We start from the raw sequence: 21,610 nt of genomic DNA on the forward strand, positions 1-21,610 counted from the left end.
TAAAAACTTCTCGATTTGGCTCTACTGTTTTTCTTATAAAAATAAGGCAAGTCCTCAGTAATATTGAGTTGTTCGCTTGCACTTACGACCCTCACTTGTTATCGATCACTCGAAAGTTTGGCGAATTTTGATCCAGCAAAGTAGAAAATTCCTTTTATGGGAATATAACAAAGGCACTGAAACACACACTACAGTTTTTTTCAGCAATCATGGTGAAATATTTAATAGAGAGGCATGCTTGATTCGGTGTTTGTGGCGCAATCTTTTGAGATCCAATAAATAAATAAAGCTTGACATATAGGCCTACTGCTTTAACAGTCTGCTTCCATTACTCACATTACATTCTGGCTTAAAAAAGAAATCAACACGACTGAATTAAACTGTCATTCAGTAAACGCGGTAATTTAAATGATTTTGCGCTGCACCGGAAAACCGTGCCATCGGTGCTCGAAAGAACTTAATTTCTCCTAAGACTAATGTTACACACTAACGGCGTTAAACACAAATGTCCCCTAGCTGCGATTGTTGTTGTGCAAACTATATATGGCAAGTGCGCTAGACTAAGACGGTGGCGCCAAACTAATTCGATATAAGGTGGATGAATGCAGAAGAACGAATCACAGCCAAAACAACAACACTATTTGACAAAAACATAAAATATAACAGCTGTGACGTAATATGTTGTTTTGTTTCCAAAATGCTTGTTTAGGCTTCCGTTTACTTTATCTCCCATATTAAAAGTTTATAATAACTAAAACGTAAGGTCCTCAAAATGCTTGTAATTGTACAAATATTTTTACTACTTTTAGCTGTAGTTGAAAATACGATAAAAAGGTAGTTTTTTACACACTTGTTTTTTTAGTTTTATTGAGTTACAAATCCTAGTGCTCGGGAAAATCTGACAACATATTTTAAGAAATTACAATTTAGAAAATATACCAGCTCTTCGGTTTGTTGATAGCGCAACGACGTATATACCATTTTACTTCATAACTAAATGAAAAACAATTAATCGTATAGTGTTAAATGTACCTCGATTTGTGTTGTTCTATCACTAGTCTTACATAAAGAGCAATATGTTAGGTATCTTTGTACAATCACAGTATCACGTAATCAGACAGTCTGTAAATGTCAAAAACAGTCATTGCCGTTGGCCCAATTGCAATTGCACCGTGACACTGTAATGTGAATTATTCGGCCCTGGTCTAGAATCCTTTTTTACAGTAAAGAATCGAGTTGTCGGAATTAAATTGTAAAGAAAAAATAAGGGCGCTGGTCTAGAATCCACAACGAACTTTACTTGAGTTAAGGTGCGGGTTAGCGTCTGGGTTTGGGTGAGTCAAGTATTATTGTTAAATATATTCAGCTTTTTGAAATTGTCATTCAGTTAACATTTTTTCATAACAATTTAGTTTTTAATTACGTCTAACGACATGTTAACCGTATTAAATCTTCATTAGAGCAATATTAAGGTGCACGCGTGCCGGCAGAATTAACTACTCAATCTAGTTTATCGCATCAGGTTATGCTTTATATAGTTGTGTGTTCCTGATTTGTCCAACGGTTTTGAACAGTATTTCATTTTTTTTTGCAATTAGTCTATTTCTTATTTGGATAACATGCTCGGTCATAATTGGAAATTTTCTGCAATTATTTTTACCTTGTATTTCAATTGTTTACACAACATTTTCTAAAATAACGAGCGTCATGTTTTTCTTTGGCATTTTTATAGCTGTTTGTCTTTTTGAAATGACAAAAACATCAATTAAGCATTTTTATGAATTTTGCGCAAAACCTGAAAAAATAACTGATTTGTGTTCGACAAACATCATGTGGTTGACGACGCCAAAACACTAAAGCAGTACTTTATACAACAATATGATGTTTAAATCAATGTATTCTAATAGGTCAAAATTTTGGCAAAAAAACAAATTTCAAGGTCAAAATTTGTCAAAATTTCAATGTTTCAGGTCAAAATTTCCGATTTTTTTGGTCAAAAAATATTCGCCCTAGTGATAACCTAATTTTACCAAAATTAAAACGAAAATAATTTATTGATGTTTTAAGTCAATTTAGGTTACTTTGAACAGCACTACTTTAGCCAAGTCAACCGTTTGGAACTTAAGAGATATAGCAGATTAGTTACTGAGTCTTCACTACCTAGGTTCGATTCTATAAAAGCAATAAAAATAATTGTTTTTAAGATGTATCTGTTTACAATGATCTCAACATATGTTTTCCGATTTTAATATTATATAAAAATATACCTAATTGGTGTTTTTTGTTCTGAATGTTTACTTCAAATAGGAACATTTGGACCTTATATTCAACTTAAAAACTTTATTTCATGGTGTATTTTTTTTAAATTTTATTTTAAAGCATTTTTCCACACAGAAATGCCACCTTTCTCTATATTATATTAATATCCTTAGCTTGCAAGTGCAACTTTATGTAACAATTCCAAGAGTTGAACTTTTATGGTGTCAAGCTTCATGGCTATTAATTGCTCTTGACCAGTTCACAGGAAGATGACTGATGAATGGTTGCATGCTGCAGACGACAGTTTCGTGAACCCTGAACCAATAGTGTTAGAAGAGTCTGATGCAATAATTAATGATTTTCTTTCACCATCCAAGCTACAGGAATTAGCTGGAGAGGATGATTTATCAAATGTTGCATTACTGGAAATGATGGTTGACACAAGAGAGACAACTCTGGGAAATTTCGGGCAATACTTACCAGCTTTGACTCAGTTAAAGTTAAGCGACAGTATGGTTCCTTCTGTTCGTGACATTGGCACATCTTTGCATAATTTGCAAGTCCTGTGGATGTCTAGATGTGGGCTATCAGACATTGATGGTATTGCTTCAATGCAAAACTTAAAAGAACTTTATATTGCCTTTAATAACATTTCTGATGTTAGTCCACTTAGTTTTTTAGAATCATTAGAGGTGATCGATTTGGAAGGAAACAAAATAGCAGATGTTGAACAGCTGGATTATTTAGCAATCCTGACAAACCTTTCAACTCTAACCCTGACAGGTAATCCATTGTGCCAAAGCTATCAATCACAAATTGACACATTTTGTTCCTTTCAAGAATTGGTACTCCAAAAAGTAACACAGCTGCAGTTTTTTAATGACAATGATCCTGCATCTACGGACATAGATGGTAGACCAAGCACTGCAATGTCATCACATTCACAAGAGGACATAGACTTGATCACAAATGCTATAAAAGAAGGTACTCTTGGAGATGAAGATATTACAATTCCAGTAAAACTAGATAGCAGAAGCAATTCACCAATTACCTCTGTCTTTAAACAGGCAAATTTACCAAGATTTAATAGACCTCGGCCGGCTACAGCTGGTGCCAGAAGGACATCAGATGTTGCCTCACCTGAAAGTCGGATGTTTATTCCAAGTCCCCAGGGAAGACCTGGCTCGTCTGGCTCTGAAAGTGGTATGTTGCAGCAAGACGACTCAAGCTCTTTAACTTTTGGTGATCCAATTTGTGGAAATCCTATATTGGCTTTGAGGAATCGTAAAAAAACTTCAATGCCACTTATGTCTTTTTTAAAGGACGAAAGGGGTAGCATCTTACGGCCAGCAACTGCAATTGGTGTGCGAAACAAACAATCCAAGGCCAAAGAAGACAACAAAACTGACTTGTTTCTTAAGGGTACTTTTGAAACAAGGAAGAAATCTCCCAATAAAAAAGAACCTGAACAAAATACTAATTCTTTTACAATATCCTCAGTAACTGAACCTACAAATCAGGTGAAGTTTCATATGTTGGTATCTTACAGTAAATTGTTGATAATGAATTCCATCGGCTATATGTCATTTTTTTCCTGCATTTAAATCGATTAAATTTTCAGATACCTTCACCCTCAACTTCAAATAAACCAACATTCAAATCTCCAACCCCACCAGCAACACCTTTGCCTCGATCTCCACAAAGACCACAGACTGCCTCTGACTTTAGGGCAATGAGATATAGAAGGTCATTTCCAATTAATTCAGGATCGTCCTCAGTAAATGTGATGACTTTAAACAGTGTTTCGCCTTCTATTCATTCAAACCATCACTTGCAAAAAGAAATCAAAGATTCCACATAAACAGTTTTCATAGAAAGTTGCATGTTTTATAATTCAAAAATTGAAATTCGTGTGAAAACGCATATTTTATTTTTATTTTATGCAAGTTAACATTTTGTACGCCCAAGCATCAAAATGAAATAATACCACTGTGATCTGACAAGATAAATACTTTTCTATTTATCTAATGCTTTGTTCTAGTTAATTTAGTGTTGGTTAAGCTTTAGTGTCTTAAACTATTGTTACTTGTAAAGTGTAATAGAGATAGACCGCTATATCGGTTTACTGATAATATCGGCCGATACTTTTACCGATATTTACTGCAAAAATAAAATATAATTTTTCCTGTACAGCAAACCAATTTTTTTTTTTAATTTGGTTTTTGCATCATGCCAAGTTAATATGCAAAATAATAGTTTTAATAATCAATAAAGGTATATAAACTAAAAAATTATTAGGGTTTTATTTTCAATTAATTCAAGTTTTGAACATTTCCCAGGTATATAAAAAAAAATCCGCATCAGGTATCGGTTGGAAAATTGTAAAAAATTTGGTATCGACCCAAAAAATTGATATCGGTCGATCTCTAATTAACTTCATAGAAAACTGGACGCCTTCAGGAGACCAACTAAATCAGTCAGTTAATTAAGGATTTAACCAACTAATAATTAGGAACCGGATATATATATATAATAGAGTTCCAGTTCCAAATTGGTGTTTTGCAATTTTTTCTTTAATTTCTAATGAAGAGTTTATATATTTGTTTTTGTCTGTACTTTTCACTGTGTTTTCTATGGTCCCGCATAGTTATAATATAATATTAAACTGGCATTAAATAAAGTTTTAATTATGCTGTTAATCCGGGCATTGAATTGAGGTTTACTTGATTAGTGTATTTCATCTTTTTGAGTGTTTGTTAACCTTGATTTGGTTGGGTTGCCAACTGCAGCCTATTTATATGGTTAATTTTTTTGAGAATGGTTCTTAAGATTAGATTTTATCAATTAAATTTGAACTTATAATGCTAAATTATTTTATTTTGTTCACTAACATTAATTTGGTTGCCAAAGTTTTGCTGTGTTACTCACGCTGTATAGTTAAGCCGCCGAAAAAAAGTTTAGAAACGCTGTTCTAAGTTATAGAAACAGAGCATAATTTATAAGATGTTGAAGGGAAGTATTGTTTTAAATGTTTTTCATTCATGGAACAACCATAAGCTTGCTCTTTACTAAAACCCTGGGTCACTTAGTTTAGTTAAACAAAAACTCTTAGTGTAATCAGAGTATATTAACTTGCATTTACTATAACTTGTTTGCCTTATCTTTTTATATATATTTAAAAAGTAGTTTATTTTCTATAAGACAAGATTCAAACATATTGGCATGGCAGTGTTCAAATTATATTAATTTTTGGTTGATTTTTAAAGACATCAATAATTGCAAAAAGGCAAATTAAATGTCAACCAAACATATTACTTTATCAGCATAAAATAGGTCAGCCGCATAATAAAATATAAATTAGAACAAGATAAAATTAGCATTAAATTAACTAAAATGTAAAATATAATACAGGTATAATAAACACCAGTTTAGATACCTATAATAAGTACTAATTGTACTTTTTTGGTAATATGGAAAATAGTAAACTTACTGTTTTAGCACAATTTATACTTTTTTTTTTCAATTCCAGTTTACAGTGATAGTAACAACATGCATAATTATTTGTAAATGTACAAAAGCATGGGAAAAACATACTGCTTGTCGAAGTGCAAGTAATGAAAATGTATATTTGATATTGAACAGTTAGAACTTTAGAAGTAAATGTAAATAAAACATCAAAAAACAACAATATATTGAAGGAGAAAAGATTTAACAAATAAATAAGCAAAAATGTGTGCTAATTTAAGTACACAGGTATATATTACATAAAAAATACACCTATGTATATTTGCTTTAAATGAAATAAATAACAGTGAGTTGAGTTTGACATATCCCAACTTGAAATATACTTGATACAAGGTAAAGTGATAAACATTTTGAGCAAAATGTTTAACATTAATAAAATAGGAATCCTAAAAAATAGTGATTTGCAACAAGGCACTTCAAGGAAAAGATACACATGAAAGGCAATAATTCACTTGAAATAGATAGTGTATTAATAAATCATTAACATTTAAACACAATCTAAAATACAAATTCAATCTAAATCAGGGGTTTAAAAAAATTTAGGCCATGGGCTTAACATTATACATGCACGTTGAACTGTGAATATTGTGTTTTACTGCCACAAAACATGTGTGATCTCACTATAACTTGTAATGGATTTAGATAGCCAGTTGTGTCAGACATTTTAACAGTAGTGCTATAAATTACCAATAAAACTGAATAATACTTTTACAAAATTTAGTTTGGGGTGCAATTTATGTAAATCAACACATCTTGTTTAGTTATGGTTGTTTTAGATGCCATTTGTCAAAAAGTTCAAGATTAACAAAGAGGCTAACATAAATATCTAATAAAACATTATTATGGATTTAATGGAATATTGTTATAATGTTATTGTAATGTGGGCAAAAGAATTGTCCAAAATGAATGATTAAATGCAACCAGTGCATTTAATCTAAGTAGATAAAGTCCCTGTCATTGCCAGTAATATAATAAGTTACCCTGGAAAATCATACATGCATTCACAACAAAAAATAACCCAGTTAAGGAACCACTGATCTAAGTGAACTACTATTTGACAAAATATTGTTACTAAATAACAAAATATATAAAGAGTTACTTTTTACAAATAACAAAGCACTTGAATTGAAATTCTACAGCTTGAATAAGGACTGATCTTATGCACATACAGCTTTTGGCCACCACCTAAGTTGGGTCAGAAAAACATGGAAACTTGCTCAAGTTAAAAAAATAGTGCCTAGATTAAACAACACAGTTTTTAAATTGGTTAAAAACATGGGTTTGGAAAGTTTTTTTTTTAAATGTTTACATATACAGCGGGGCGATCCATCCACAAACAATTGTAAGCCTATACTATGATGTCTCAACAGTTAGCACTGACACAGTTTCTGAAGCCGACATTGGGGTCGCGTTTGCATCTTCATTAGAATTTGATGAACTTGTGATTGATTCACATGATAGCTGTTTGCTACTTGAGGAATTAATTGAGGGTCTGGTTTTTCGTCGATGGGCATTAGCCCGCTTAATTTCCTAAAAAAAAGTAAAAAAAAATAGGGCTTTCACTTGACCATTCACTTAAAAATTATATATAAAAATTAAAGTTATATATCTTCAAGTTCTAAATAAATGCGAATACATATATTTTTAATGTATTGTTAAACATGTATCAGCATATTCACAACAAATATAAATTAAGGAACATAATAGAGAAGCCTAACTGATACAAGAAATATTTTAATGCCATAAAAACGAATATAGTAGGCGTGTTATCATAAACAAGGTGCACACTTCCAAACAGACGGACTTTAGTTGTAAGTAAGTTCCATAAGGGTTGTTTATTTTTAATGGGTATCTAAACACAAGATACAGATCCTGCTTCTATAACTTAAAAATGTTAACTATGTATGATTAACCCAATATAACTAGAGAAGGTAACTTGAGGCATTACCCTAACCAACCTATCTGTGTGATAGTAAACCAAGATTTAACAGTTGGTAATAAAGGTAATGTCCCTAGTGGAATGGGGTGGGTGTAGACTGAGATTACTAGAACCAGATAACCCTAGCTTTTAATTACAGGAATTAGAGACAAATACCACTCCAAAATGTTAATCCAATCGGTGTATAGCTTGTGTGCTATATATTTTCAATTTTAATTTTGATTTGAAACAGTTTGCTATACATTCAAATAACATTGTTTAATTTATAGGTTGAAATCCATGCATTTGAAAGTGTATAGTGTGCAATACATCAATTTTGACAAGCAAATTCTAACCATGTATACTTGATGAGAATAAACTATTATTTTATATTACATGGCCATATAATTCATTTGAATTTTAGCATAATTTCTATTTTTAACAAATAAGATATTTGGAGATCTAATTGAATTTGATAAAGGTGAACGTTTTTTTAATTGTTCAAGTCTGGGCAGGTAGCCTCTCTAATAAGAAAAAATAAAAAACTTGATAGCTGGATTAGATGTTGTTCAACAGCTATATAAAACTGCTTCTTCAACAACATGAATTAGACTTATTCAGTTCTTAAAAGCCTGTGAATGAAAAAAAAGCCTTGCAATTCAGGACAACATACCACATTAAAATGTAATACATTTACCATATTCCTTATTATTCTAACTTGTAGACCTCAGTATGAACAAACTAAAAAAATCAAGTGTAAACCACTTTTTCATAGCACAGAGAAATGTATTTTTTTTTTCCAATACTGATACCTTGGTTGTGAGAATGTCTTCTGCAGTCTGCATACCCTTAAAACCAACCCACAAATTAGATTTAAATATAAAAATATATGACATTTATTGCAACTAGAAATATATTTTACACTACAAAAACACTATACAATCATTATTCTGGTAAAGATAATGCAAGAGCAGTTATAACTGAATGCAAAAAATGAACCAGTCCGCCATGCAACAACAGGCATTCATGTTTTGTGAGGCATTTGATGATAACAAATAAATACTTATTTAAATAATTTGAAAAAAACTTTGCCAAATTGCCCATGAACATCAGGGGTGGTCAGACCAAAAAAGTTTTAAATAAAATTTCCAAAACAACTGTAATACAGTTTTCCTGTGACAAATCAAGTGCTGAATTCCATGCATGCATGCTGAACGGCCAGGTAGTATAACTGTTTAATTGTTAAGGCAACGCTCTAGGAAGTGTCACAAAAGACTGCAAAGGAAATAAGCATGAATTCAGCTGTGAATCACTACAACTCATACACAAGACATGTATTAGGACTAGGTAGTACCAAGCAATAACAAATACAAAAAATTACAACAAAAGTATATATACCGGCAACAATGTAAATACTTAATATTTTTTAGATTTCTTCTAGCAGCAGACTACTGAAGTGCTTTTGTCAAACAAAACTTCAATATTGTATCCTGCCACTATAACAAATCTCATCAACCAACAATTGTAGCATACATTATGCTCTGGATTCGTTTAAGCAATATGATGTAGTGTGCAAAATGTGAAGAATTAATATGAAATATTTAGGTTTGTGTTACTGTTAGGCAAGAAAAAAATATTACAATATTGGAACTAGTTTGTTGACATCAGCTATCAAATTCGCAATTTCGGACAGACAGGTCAAAAGTTTGTAGAAGTACCACTTTCTGGAATGACAGAGTGATTCCTACCTTTGATATTTTTTTTGTTTCTTCCACGCCTCCATTGTGGCTAACGATTTAAAAAGTTTACCAAAGTTAAGCTGTCATAAATAATATGAAATGTTCAAACCTATACTGGTAATAAAATAAATGACTAAACCAAACAACATGCAGTACTACTTGATTAAATCATTCCTGGTTGTAAAAAATAAGGTGCATTTCTCTGAATTACATTTTTTATCACAGTTCTTTGACAAGGTTTGAGTTTGACAAAATAATCCTGGAAAGCAGTATTTATGCTTCCATGGGAAAAAAAGAAAATCTCATTCTTTTAAATAATTGTCTTAAAGATAGTATTATACGTTATTTGCAACAAATGTAGTATCATGCATGACAGAAATCTTGCAACAGGTACTTTAAAAACTATTCTACTTACTTAAAACTTAAAGCAAATTACTCAATGTGTAAGAGTTGGGCAAAATGTCAAACTTACATTTTCTGGAGTTGATCTTTGCATGTCATTCGTTGAAAGGTTGGCGTCATGAGGGCCATAGTTTGCTGCTAGTTCAATTTCAGGGAACATTTTTTTCTTACTGTTGTCCACTACTTCATTGCAGCAGTTTTTGCTCCGAAACTAAAAACATAAGGAAGTTTTTTTTAAGTGTATTTAGGCAGGTGCTGCAAATTTTCTAGTTGGAATTATGGACAGTTTTTATATGGAAACAAGATTCTCATGAATATATATGTTTCTGTTGTTGTCAGCAAACAGGGAATTTTGTAAAACGATTGCTGTATTAAAGTTGTTCAATCACTTTGGGTGGGTGTAGCACAAAATTAGATCTTGTGTGAAACATCTGGCAAATCATAAATTAAAGTGCTGTGTCGGCAATGATTACACTGATGAGTGACATTTTTATAAAATTAACAAAAATAAAAAAATAACTAAAAATAAATAAAAAACTAAAATTATTGACATTTTTTTCCATAAGAATACTAAAAGAAAAAATTCACACAAAATAAAATGAAGTTTGAAGATTAACAACTACTACAAAATAAAATGTACGTTTAATCCCCTTTAATTGTGACATGTTTGCAGAAAACTTGTGACAGCTGAGTTATATCAAGAGAGTAGCTGTGTGCTGTGTGGGTGTCAAATGTACCGTGTTTAGACTGACCTGTTTAAAACGTTTGGTATTGTATGTTCTTCCTCTAAAATCGCAATCTGATGAGGTGTTCTGCAATACGGCAACATGTTTTAAGCCTTTTCCAAACACTGCCTTAAGTTTACAGTAAGACGCAATTAAATTAATATTTATTGACCTAATGACTTGTAAGTTATTGACAGTTAAAAATGAATTAAATGTTAACTGATTTTGGTGTGCTTTATTTATATGTTTGTTTTCAGGATTTAAAATACATAATTGATAATGAAAAAAAGCAAAAATAAATAAAGTTGCACTTTTCGATAGACAAAAAGTTTTTGTGGCTAGCTAAGCAATAAGCATGCTTCCCTTAGTTTTACCGTATTTCAGATAATATAGATACAAAAGTGATTTCTTCAACTTATTAAAAGTTTGTTAAATAATTATGTTGTTTCTAAATGATTTTCTTGTCTTCTACTGTAAACTGCTCAGCAGTATGACAATATCGTCTACTAGAAATGAATCCAAAGGAAAATTTTTAGGCGAACAAACACAATTAAAATAACTTACAGACTGGTTTCGGTCAGCTGTTTGGGTGCTTGATGCAGCTATAGAAAATATAAAAAACAACAAGTTAATCATGACTAATGTAACTGTTCTTTCAATTCAAACAGTAAATAAAAAAAATATAAAAAGTCACTCTAATAAGAGAAAACAGCCTAAATGGTTGACTATAGGTGTAATAATTTGACTTTAAGAGATTGCTACCCATTACTACTTACTACTTGTGCTGATTGAAGTTGGTTTATTGGAAGAATAGGTTGTCCAGTTAATGCCCTATAACAACAAATATTAAAATCTAGTTTCGTTTTTTTAATAATTCTATTGATTTTTCACCAGGTTAAGATCGATATTCAGATTTACACAGTAAGGCAAACCATCTGTTGCTAGTTCCCTTTCCCAACAGGTATATAAATACCTTTTTACACAATACTAAATGTGCTGTTGGCCCATTTTGTGATATTTATTTTTTTAATTTTTGCAAAAAACAATGTAAAATTACAGAAATGCTAATACAGTAACAACTTTGTTTTGAAACAATATACATATTTCAGGTTTTTGGTGAACATAGTTTAAACTGCATTTAATAATAAAATGTAAAAATAAAAACATACATCAGATGATGGGAGGCGAGAACGGCCGACAGATAAAAGTTTTCTTTCCATTTCCAGAAGTTTTTGGGTTTGCTGGTCATACTTTTCCTCAAGCTGCCTAATTTGTTGCCTGTATTGTGTCTTTTCCTGCATGCAAGCTTTCGCAAATAGCTGAGACTCATTTCGCTCTTTCATTACCTGGAATACATAGATTTTAAAATAGTATCCTGAAGTTATTATAATAAAAAAATGCATACTTGGACAAAATTAAATTAAAACCTCTTTGCTAAACAAGAAACAAATCAAATTGCACATTGTTAATAATTAAGTTGATATAAAATATATATAGATACTGAAAGTGCTCTATAAAGTGAATTTAAACAATCTAAGAATGACAAAAAAAAATAACCAATGACTCTAGACATGTAATGACCCATAGATTATACACATGTTTAATAGATTATATTATACACATGTTTAATAGACCATAGATTATACACATGTTTTTTTATTGTGATCTTGCCCTTACGATATAATACTGATCATCAATAATGACACACTTTAACTCATAATAGTACACCTGTGGCTTTATTACATATGTTGACTGTCGCTTTATTAACTAGTTATCACAAATAACTGAAAGTACAAAATGAGTTTTCCAGAAACACTTTTTTCTTTAAACTGTGTCGTGTAGAAATTGTTTGAACATATTGGGAAATCAATCACATCATGGCAAAGCATACCATTTCCCTTTCTTTTTCAACTTCTTGCAGTTGCTGCCAGGCAATGTCACGCCTCATTTTGTACATGTTAATGTCACTCTCTAGCACTGAACATGTCAAGGCAAGCTGCTCTTTTTCATCAAGGTACTAGAGAGAAAACAGACATGTAATTTACAGTGAAGTAACAATAAATTTAAAAATACATTTTCTTTTTAAGAAAAAGGCTGTTCAAAAATGATATTGTAAAAAGTCATCAGAAACTTGTAAACCAAATAATAATTAATGTTATCTTTAATTGCACAGAAAAAAGTGTTTTTAAAATAGCTTTTTTAATTTAAAAAACACAGTTGATGTTACCACCTTCTCTCGAGCCACCTGAGCATTAGTACAATCTTCTCGCAGTTTATTTAAAGTTTCTACTGCTCCTGCATACATTTCAATCGCTTCTTCTTTATCTTGTTTCAGAATTTGAATCCGCATATCAATGTCTTCTTCACAATACTGGAATAAAAAAAAGGTATTTTCAAGTGCGGGGTTGACAAAAACACATAAAATAATGATGCTTTGACTGCAAATATCTTGTGTTTCATTACAATAGAATAAAATACTGCACATACAGATCTACTGTTGGCCTGAGCGAGCTTTAGTTTTAGGGCATCAATTTCCTTTTTCATTTCCATAATGTCCCTTCCAGAAGGACTGTGTTGTAGACGATTGCGGAGCCGCACAGACTGGTTTCGCTCGAGGGCCACACAGCTTTCAAGCTAAAAAGATATGCTGCTTGACCAATTGCAGTACTTGGTAATACTAAAAAAATATAAACTTCCATGGATGTTATCAAAAGATTCACACCTAATTATATAAGGTTAAACAATAAGTGGAGTGACCCCACACAAAAAAATAAAATTGTCAAGTGGGGCAAAAGTTTGAGTGGATTTCAATATAGATGAGTCATTGCTTTACATAAAGTCAGAGTCCAAATTTTGACGCAAAACATGAAATCTGAAAATTTAAACTAAAAATAGGCTTTTAATCCTAATATTTTAAAATTAGATGCATAAAAAAAGTGACCATATAGCTATTAAAGGAAAAATTAATTACTGCAATACCAAAATACAATGAAATCTTTTTCTTCAACATGTTAAGTAATGTTTTACGCTTGGGTTATTACCTTTAATATAAAACGAATCTTACAAGAATTTATGTTTGTTAAAATTAAATATTAATATAAATCTTTTCCCAAAGTTTCACCAACTTTTTGCAAATCAACTTTGACTTTGTCGTTGTCATTTCTCAGTTTGATGTTGGCATCTCTTAACTTTGTGTTTTCTTCATTTGTGTCAATCATCTTCATGCACACATTGTAGTTTTCATTCTTTAACCGATCAACTTCTTGGCGAAGAGAAGCAATTTCATTGTCAACACCATCGTATCTCTCAACCCTACAAAAGCATTAATAAAAAGTTGTGTTATAATATATATATTATATATATTGCAATAACATATTGTTTTTTTTGAGTACCTTTCAAATAAACTATTATGGTATTCTGATTGTTGTTGAAAAAAAGTAAAAATCTATTTTTTATTCAGGCATTGTGCATGAAAAACATTGGCCATATTTACCTTTGTGTAAGATCATCAATTTTTCGTTTTAGCCTTTCACATTCTTGTTCGCGGTCTTCTTGAGCTTTGTTGCAACGCTTGTAGCGCTTTGACCAATCCTGGTTCTCTTGCTTCATCCGCTCAAGAGCTTGCATCAACAATTGAACCAAATCCTCATGGGCAAGATTGGAAGTTACTTCAACCAAATCTATACAGTAATATGAACTTCTAAAGAGTGTTTTAGCAAAAATATTGACCATTTTGAGGCCACATCTACCTAAACAATTAATGTTGATCTACATATAGAATCTACATATATAGAACAATTTAGCCAAAACTAAAGCTGAAAAACATCTAAATCAGCGGTTTTCAGCCTTTACTGTGCTGTTTTATTATATGAACGTGGCCCCCAAAGACTGCTACATGCCCCCCTCATGTGGGCTAAGCGCTGTTGTTTGAGAAAACCATTGACCCTATGTATTTTGCAGAAAAAAACAAAAAGGCCAACCTGGTCCTTTGTGGGAAGGTGACTTGTGCGTTATGTCAGTATAAACTTGGGCATAATAGAGACCTAAAACATCCAAGAACTTTTTATAACTTGACTCTTCTTTCTTCATAAGAATGTCTATAAGACGATCTAAAAAAATTGACAAACAAAATTTTAGGATATTGATGACACAAATGAATTATATAATTAAACATTATTATGTATGATATAATATTAAAGCTGAGGTAACTAAAATATTTTTTTTTCTAAAATCACAATCAGGGGCGGCATTATAAACACACCTCGCTAAGTTGAGCGAGTTCGCTAACGACGCACAAGCTCGCTAAGTCGACTTTTGGTATTACGAACCCACTTCTCGTTACCAAAATCTTGCTAAACTCCTCGCTAACTAACGAGCGGCTCAGACCACTCGGTAACGCCTAATTTGTGTTCTAAAAACCTAACTGCTGTTAAAAAAATCATTTTTTTATCAGTAAACGTTTATAATAATGCCGACAACTAATGGATGTCATAATAAGGATTCATAAATCATTTGTGAATTTCTCACCAAAATGGTGTGAAATGTGGATTTAGGCGATCTCCTACCTACACAATATGAAGTTTCGGGTGCTTGCGCCAATAGCATTCCCAGTGAAGACTTCTACACCACCCTCCCCCCCTAAAAAAAATTAATCATAACTATTTCTTTATATTTTTGTTGATGCCTACAACTTGAGTTACTATTTTACACATATTCCGGCAGTTAGTCAATTTTATTGACCTTAAAATACATTTTAACTCTTTTACCACTCTGCATGTAAACTTATATTTTTAGTGGACATTTTGTGACGTCATACTTGGCACAAATTTTCGCACACCTGTCAAAAAAGTCAGCGTCTACGCTACACACTGATTTAAAACCAACTTCACTTTCAACGTTTTTTTATTCAACCAATTAAGAATTTACAAAAGCAGCATATTTATGCCATGACTTATTTTATTGGTGCTTTTGAGTCAGTTTATTAAACACATATATTCAGTACTAATCAACTAATGCAAAAATGTGAACATTTTTTTATAACAGATAGGTAATTTTTAGCAATTGATATTCATGCATGTATATTTTGCATCAAAAGAGTATTTTTGTATGAGGTATTATAATACCATGGTGTACCAGTGGTCCAGCATCTGTCATGATTCATTCATTATACAATAAACAAGAGCTTTAAAAGTGAAGATAAACTTTATAAAACTTATGTTATTTTAGGAACAAAATAGTTTTGTATTAAATACTTCAAAGAAACCCTTAAGCCAAAAGTGCAATTAGAATCACAAACACAATTCACTATTGTTTAAAAAATATGCTGTTGTATGTAAGCTTATAAAGTATTTTTGAGTCACAAAAACATATAATAGAATATAAAAAGAGAAAATAATATACTTTTAGTTGAACAAAATAAGTTATGCTAAAGCATTATTTTAGCAAGCCCAAAAATTTCACACAGCAAAATATTTAGGCAATACAATTGTAAATTATATTACCAAATATAAATGGTTAAACTGCAGCCCAATTCATTTCTTTTTATACAAAGAAATTTGCTTTTCCCAAAGTTCACAGCTGACATTGTATGATAGCTATTTTTGGGAACTTGAAGAAAACAATATTTGTGCACAAACTGCAAACCGACTATTCCATTGTCTCGCTCTTTGAAAGTAAGATGATTCAAGACTTTTGTTTTTCCAAATTGTATTGATCTATACAAAGTTGTAGGTGGTTCTCATGCTGCTCTTCTGCTACAACTTATCGGTGGTTCAGGAATGTCCAAATTGGACTGCTTTTTTCAGTGTCTCCCAAGTTTTATTATTTTTTTGGTAAACTAGTAACACTTTTTTTTCAAACACTTTTAAGTGAATATAAATGTTTTTTTTCAACACTTTTAAGTGAATATAAATGTCTTTCTTCTTTTGAAGTGAATATAAACTTTACACAGAGCCTGTAAATTCAGTTCCATGCACAATTTACTGGTGAAAGTCAGAAGGGTGTAACATTAGCAGCATGTTGGAACTACTGTTTTAAAATGCCAGTGTTAGTGCTGTAATTGTTGCATCCTGGGGAATTATTATCAAAATGTTTACAGAAGCTAGCTTACTAAATATAGATACAAATGAATAAAATGTTTTAAAATAATCATTTTACATACACGTATATATATAAACGTTGGGCGCTAGAATCCTTCCACAATTGTTAAATAGGGTGCGAGTTAGCTTTTGTAACAGTCATTATTTAATATTAATACTTGACCCACCCTAACCCAAACGCTAACTCGCACCCTAACCTAAATATTATGCGTTGTGGTAGGATTATAGACCCGCACCAAACGTTGTTTCCCAAAACCGTTTTCTATAATCGACTAATTAGGAATTAAATTCATGCGGTTCACCTGAAAATTGTTTCATAACAAATTTAACATTCAAAAGCAGCTAACAATTTCCAAAACAAAGCGCCAAACGACGTTTCTGCAGCAATTTTGCTGAGTCAGTCGTCCTTTTTCTTATGATTTTGACGCATTCTCTCGCGCGTGCGTCTCGTTATAGCGAGGACCGTTTGTAATACCAAATGCGTTTGCGAGTTTCTAGCTCGCTCATCTCTCGCTAAAACGAGCTCGGTAGCTTAGCGAGCGAGGAACTGTTCATAATGCCGCCCCAGGTGTTCTAAAATACCGCAACATGTTTTAGGCCTTTTCAAACACTGCCTTAAGTGTACAGTAAGACTCAATTGGACGCTGGTCTAGAAGTCTAAAATCCTACCACAATTATTAAATCAGCGTGCAACATTTGGGTTGGGGTGCGAGTTAGCGTTTGGGTCAAGTATTATTATATTCACCATTTAATAATAATACTTGACCCATCGTAACCCAAAACGCTAACGCGCACCCTAACCCAAATAGTGTGCATTGTGGTAGGATTCTAGACTAGCGTCCTTAATTGAATTAATATTTATTAATTTAGTAAAATTGTAACTATTTTTTGTACACAAATCAAACTTACTAATTCTCATTTTCTCAGTGCGAAAATGAATTTGATTGGAAAGCTCTTCGTGGTCTTCACTATCAATTACTTGATAGCTCAGCAGGGCAGCACAAATCCGGTTATATGATAGACAGTCAACAAGATGCATGCGATAGGACTGTAACTCTTCCTTCCAGAGGACTTCTGGGTCCTCCCAATCCGTGTCCATACCACTTGAAAACATCGCTACATTTGGCAATTTCATATATGGCAGTTTGACATTACTGTCCTGCATTACATTATGTTAAGGCTTTTGAAACTAAAGAAAAGCGCTTTATGTATAAATGTATATTTGTTTATATTATATCATGATACACATTTTTGCGAAACAGTTTTCTTTATAAAATAAAATGCATAACAAAGAAATTAAAGTATGCAACAATTTCCTGTTATTAGGTGTGCAAACCACAAAATCTTTTGAACAAATCTAGACTTGTAGTTATGCAAGTCACTTTCTGCACGCTTGGGCCTAGTGTGAATGAACATTATTATTCATAATTTAAAAGTTATTTGGGTCGAATATCTGATTTACTTTTAAATTTGGTTTACAATTTAAAATTTAAGGTTTTATGCCAGAGGTTCCGGATTCTACCACCACTCTACCACCACACTCATTGTGCATTTTACCAAATAAGAGGTGCATACAAATTGCTGAAAAAATATGGGCTGTGCACCACCTCAGAATGCAGCCAGTTATTTTTTATTAACGTTTAACCAAAAGAAATGTTTTGTCGAAGGTAAGGATCCTAATCAGGGTAAATTCACAAATGAGGCTAAATTATAGGGCAATTCAGGCAATAGTATAGCCTGAAACTAATAATAGCTCCATTAAACACATATTAGTTATTTTCTGATTGTAACATTCATGAATATAATAGAGTTATCAAACAGTCAGATCGTCGATCGAACTGATGTTTAGTTACCTTCTCACTTTAATTGAGTTTCACCCCAATCCCATAAACAAACCGTGTGAACAAATCGTATTTCTAGTTCACCAGGGTTAGGTCAGATCAGATTTATTGAAACGCAATCGTGCGTGAAATTCCTACAACAGGTGTTTTCCCAGGTAATCGATCGTGTCTGCAGCGAAAGTCTTTCAAAATAGAATGACTACGTCACTAGAATGACTACGTCACACACCAACTTCGATGGTGTACACAAGTTTTAAATGTTAGTCGTTAACGTTGACAAATATTTCCTTTTACATTCAAGCAAAACAACAAAGGTTGTAAGGTTGTTACAACCTTTGTGGTTTTGCTGAATCTTACGATATGGAGAAGAGATCAACAACTAGCAATGTTGGAGCAGGCTTAGATCCCAAAATTAACAAAAATAATAATAATACTATTATTATTTTATCAATTTTCTTTTACAGTTAGAGAACTTGCGGTAAACTATGTAAGGAACATAAATTAAAGGTAAATAATTTTGCCAAACTTTGTATCGAACTGATTGGTTGTTTGTAGGCAGTTTTGCGTTAAAAGCCTTTTTCAAATCAAATCGGTTTTGGGGCCTAACTGGTAATAACTGCTACATACACAACTTAACATCCTATATGTTTTCCTCTAATATTTAAAAATCTTAGAATAACAACAGTCTTAATTCTGCTAAAGTTACTCACGCTTTACAACAAATCATTCAGTCTGGCTACGTTTTGGACCTACTTTTCTGGCGTCTCAAGTGTATCCGTTTTTTCTAGGCACTGTAACGTAGGAGTATTATAGATGCGACAAAAAATAGGCAAGTGCTGGGTGTCGTGCAATGAGTCACTAAAGGAAAACCCACGTCACAACGAAAGTTGCTCTTCTGTAATGCGAAATTTAAAGACAATCTCGGTTCACACAATTCAACCAAATAGGCCTATACGCAAAGGCTGTTTTCAATACAAAGTTATTTTTATGAAGAAAGTATCTTTATACCGACCTATTCACGACAATGGGCATTTTAATATAGTTCGTACCATTACATTACTGCTAACCGTTGCTATATTCAGAATAATTTATTCGTACATCAAAAACTACAGTCTGCTTATTGCAACACAAATTTTGCCGGTCAACAACTTTTATTTTTATGGAATGTTCACAGTTACGACTGAAAGCGGTTAACACTTTGTGCGCTATGAGACGTTGCGGCAATAGAAACGGATTCGGGATTTTCTTAGCTAAAATGCGTAATACCAAAGCACAGGGGCAAATTTACAGAACATAGTCACCACAAGCTTATGTTTCTCAAATACGACGTCACTCATGCAAAAAAAATCGTATTATTCCTTTTGGTCCTAAAGATTGATCTTTGCCAAGAACATACTAACAAAACGTATTTGTTACACGTTGGTGTATATTTATATCGCTCTGTACCCTAAAAAAATTGCCCTGAAAGGGTTCGTACCGTTTTGGTGTTGTGACATGACACCACAATAATATGACGTTGAGGCGGCGCTGTTTTAGCACCGGACTGCTTGCCCCTATTCGAGGTTATAGGCAGGAAATAGGTGGGGTTGGAAATTGGGTAAAGAATATTGGAGAGTTGATGTTTAATTCCGACTTGATGTTGTTTTAATTTCGGTCTCATGGCTGGAGTCCAATTGAAATGGACTGGAACTTAACTATACATATTTCTTGAAATTGACTTGACTTGGATTTATGTTATTTTGCAAATGACTTCACTGGTTCTTAAATTAGTTTGAAATGACTAGTTTCATGTGTGTAATGTTTTAGCTCCATGTCTTATAGCTTTGTGCCGATCGCATCACAGAGTTCGATTTACAACTTTTAATGGAGTATTTATCATAGAATAATTATGTAGGCCTATATCGACACATTGGCTTCGTAAGGTTGATTGGTTTCAGTATCGGCCTTGAATTTTTAACGCCTAACTCCAATGCAGCTAAGAATAATGCACGTAATAACCTTTGTTTGAACTTAGTCTTGGAGTTTAAGTAGGCTAGGCTATGTTGAGTCACAACCAATATTTACTTTCGCAAAAGACTTACAACAATGGTTTCAAACTCAATCTGCTCTGGGGCTGGCATGAATGTACAAAGCTTCACCCTTTACAAAGAGATCTGACACATTGGACAAGCAAAAGGCACATTACTCGAGACAACGATGTTCATCACTATGAATTTGGAAACAAAAAGAGCCATTTACGTTATATCTGCAAGGCCGCACACAAACCACGTAAAATAATAAAGGGCCAAATCGTTTTATCCAGTTTCAAAAGTTGTTGTTGTGTCGTTTACGAAACAACGACAATACTGCATAGGCCTTATTGGTCAGAGGTACCCGAAATATCTTGCTTTAAATCAGTTAAAAGTGCTGTGTAGTGATGGAATAACTTACACGAATTTACACGTGATCGCTTCTCTATGGTTACCTTACGTCTTAAGAGTAGTAGGCTATAGGTCAAGTCGTAATGTCGTGAATTGGCGCCTAAAGTTCGATGTTGTAGGCCTATTTAACATTTTGTGGCTTAAATCCGTGCATCCTTGCTCAAATTGCCAAGAAATGTGATTTGAGTTCGCATGCGCACGTCGGACCCAGGTAGTTTTACGTATAGTCTTAGTCGAGTCGACCAAGGCAAATTGATTTAGTCGAATCCCTAGTCCGAATTAAGCAATGACTCTGCACAAGATGACTCAGACTTTAAGGGTAATTAAGTATGAAAACACAATACAGAAATCATTAATATTAAGTTTAAATTTATACAAAATGTTCTCAAAAGTCAGATATAGCCTACAGCAGTACACGTGCAACATACAGCGGGTGTGCCAATAGTCGAATTTTTTGTCGCACTGCTTTATGCAATTTAACTGTGTAAAAATATTCAATTTTTCTAGATGTTGGCATAACATCTATCTAGTCTAGTTTCTTGTTACTCGACAGTTCTTATTTATAAGTTATAGGTTCATTGAGTCCCAGGAAAATCGGATATACCGAAAGACGATATTTATCTAAGTAAGGTCAATTCGGCAAACTGTTTGCATAATATTGTTTTTTATATAAACGAAATAAT

General features: G+C 32.6%; 2 protein-coding genes across 4 annotated transcripts; one reads left to right on the top strand and one right to left on the bottom strand.

Annotated features, from left to right (window-relative positions):
• The first annotated feature begins 2,399 nt into the window (after positions 1 to 2,399).
• On the top strand, positions 2,400 to 4,958 carry LOC146160998 (leucine-rich repeat-containing protein 56-like). The gene is made up of 2 exons (XM_083384461.1): positions 2,400 to 3,779; positions 3,881 to 4,958. The coding sequence occupies exons 1-2, from the start codon at positions 2,529 to 2,531 to the stop codon at positions 4,118 to 4,120; spliced, it is 1,491 nt and encodes a 496-aa protein (XP_083240587.1). The 5' UTR covers positions 2,400 to 2,528; the 3' UTR covers positions 4,121 to 4,958.
• Positions 4,959 to 5,486: 528 nt separating this feature from the next.
• LOC146160999 (caspase recruitment domain-containing protein 11-like) lies at positions 5,487 to 17,862 on the bottom strand. Of its 3 annotated transcripts, XM_083383786.1 has the most exons (14): positions 17,576 to 17,862; positions 14,549 to 14,677; positions 14,062 to 14,248; positions 13,694 to 13,880; positions 13,056 to 13,202; positions 12,799 to 12,939; positions 12,460 to 12,585; positions 11,738 to 11,914; positions 11,345 to 11,399; positions 11,133 to 11,170; positions 10,596 to 10,655; positions 9,914 to 10,054; positions 8,515 to 8,550; positions 5,487 to 7,314 (listed from the first exon to the last, which is right to left on the bottom strand). In XM_083383786.1, exons 1-14 carry the CDS (start codon positions 17,829 to 17,831, stop codon positions 7,138 to 7,140), a joined length of 1,857 nt encoding a protein of 618 aa, XP_083239912.1. In that variant the 5' UTR covers positions 17,832 to 17,862; the 3' UTR covers positions 5,487 to 7,137. The 3 variants fall into 3 exon arrangements, with proteins under 3 accessions (XP_083239912.1, XP_083239914.1, XP_083239913.1); XM_083383788.1 differs by lacking the exon at positions 10,596 to 10,655; XM_083383787.1 differs by lacking the exon at positions 8,515 to 8,550.
• Positions 17,863 to 21,610: the final 3,748 nt, after the last annotated feature.

The sequence above is a fragment of the Ascidiella aspersa genome, chromosome 3, assembly GCF_963924565.1.
Source record: "Ascidiella aspersa chromosome 3, kaAscAspe10.2, whole genome shotgun sequence".
Lineage (NCBI taxonomy): Eukaryota > Metazoa > Chordata > Ascidiacea > Phlebobranchia > Ascidiidae > Ascidiella > Ascidiella aspersa.

Excerpts from the sequence above, each read along its gene's own strand:
- LOC146160998 (XM_083384461.1), top strand. The coding sequence starts at position 2,529 with ATGACTGATGAATGGTTGCATGCTGCAGACGACAGTTTCGTGAACCCT. Across the intron at positions 3,780-3,880 it reads TAACTGAACCTACAAATCAG|ATACCTTCACCCTCAACTTC; the intron begins GTGAAGTTTCAT and ends TTAAATTTTCAG.
- LOC146160999 (XM_083383786.1), bottom strand. The coding sequence starts at position 17,831 with ATGCAGGACAGTAATGTCAAACTGCCATATATGAAATTGCCAAATGTA. Across the intron at positions 11,171-11,344 it reads AACTTCAATCAGCACAAGTA|CTGCATCAAGCACCCAAACA; the intron begins GTAAGTAGTAAT and ends TATTTTCTATAG. Across the intron at positions 10,055-10,595 it reads ATACCAAACGTTTTAAACAG|TTTCGGAGCAAAAACTGCTG; the intron begins GTCAGTCTAAAC and ends TTATGTTTTTAG.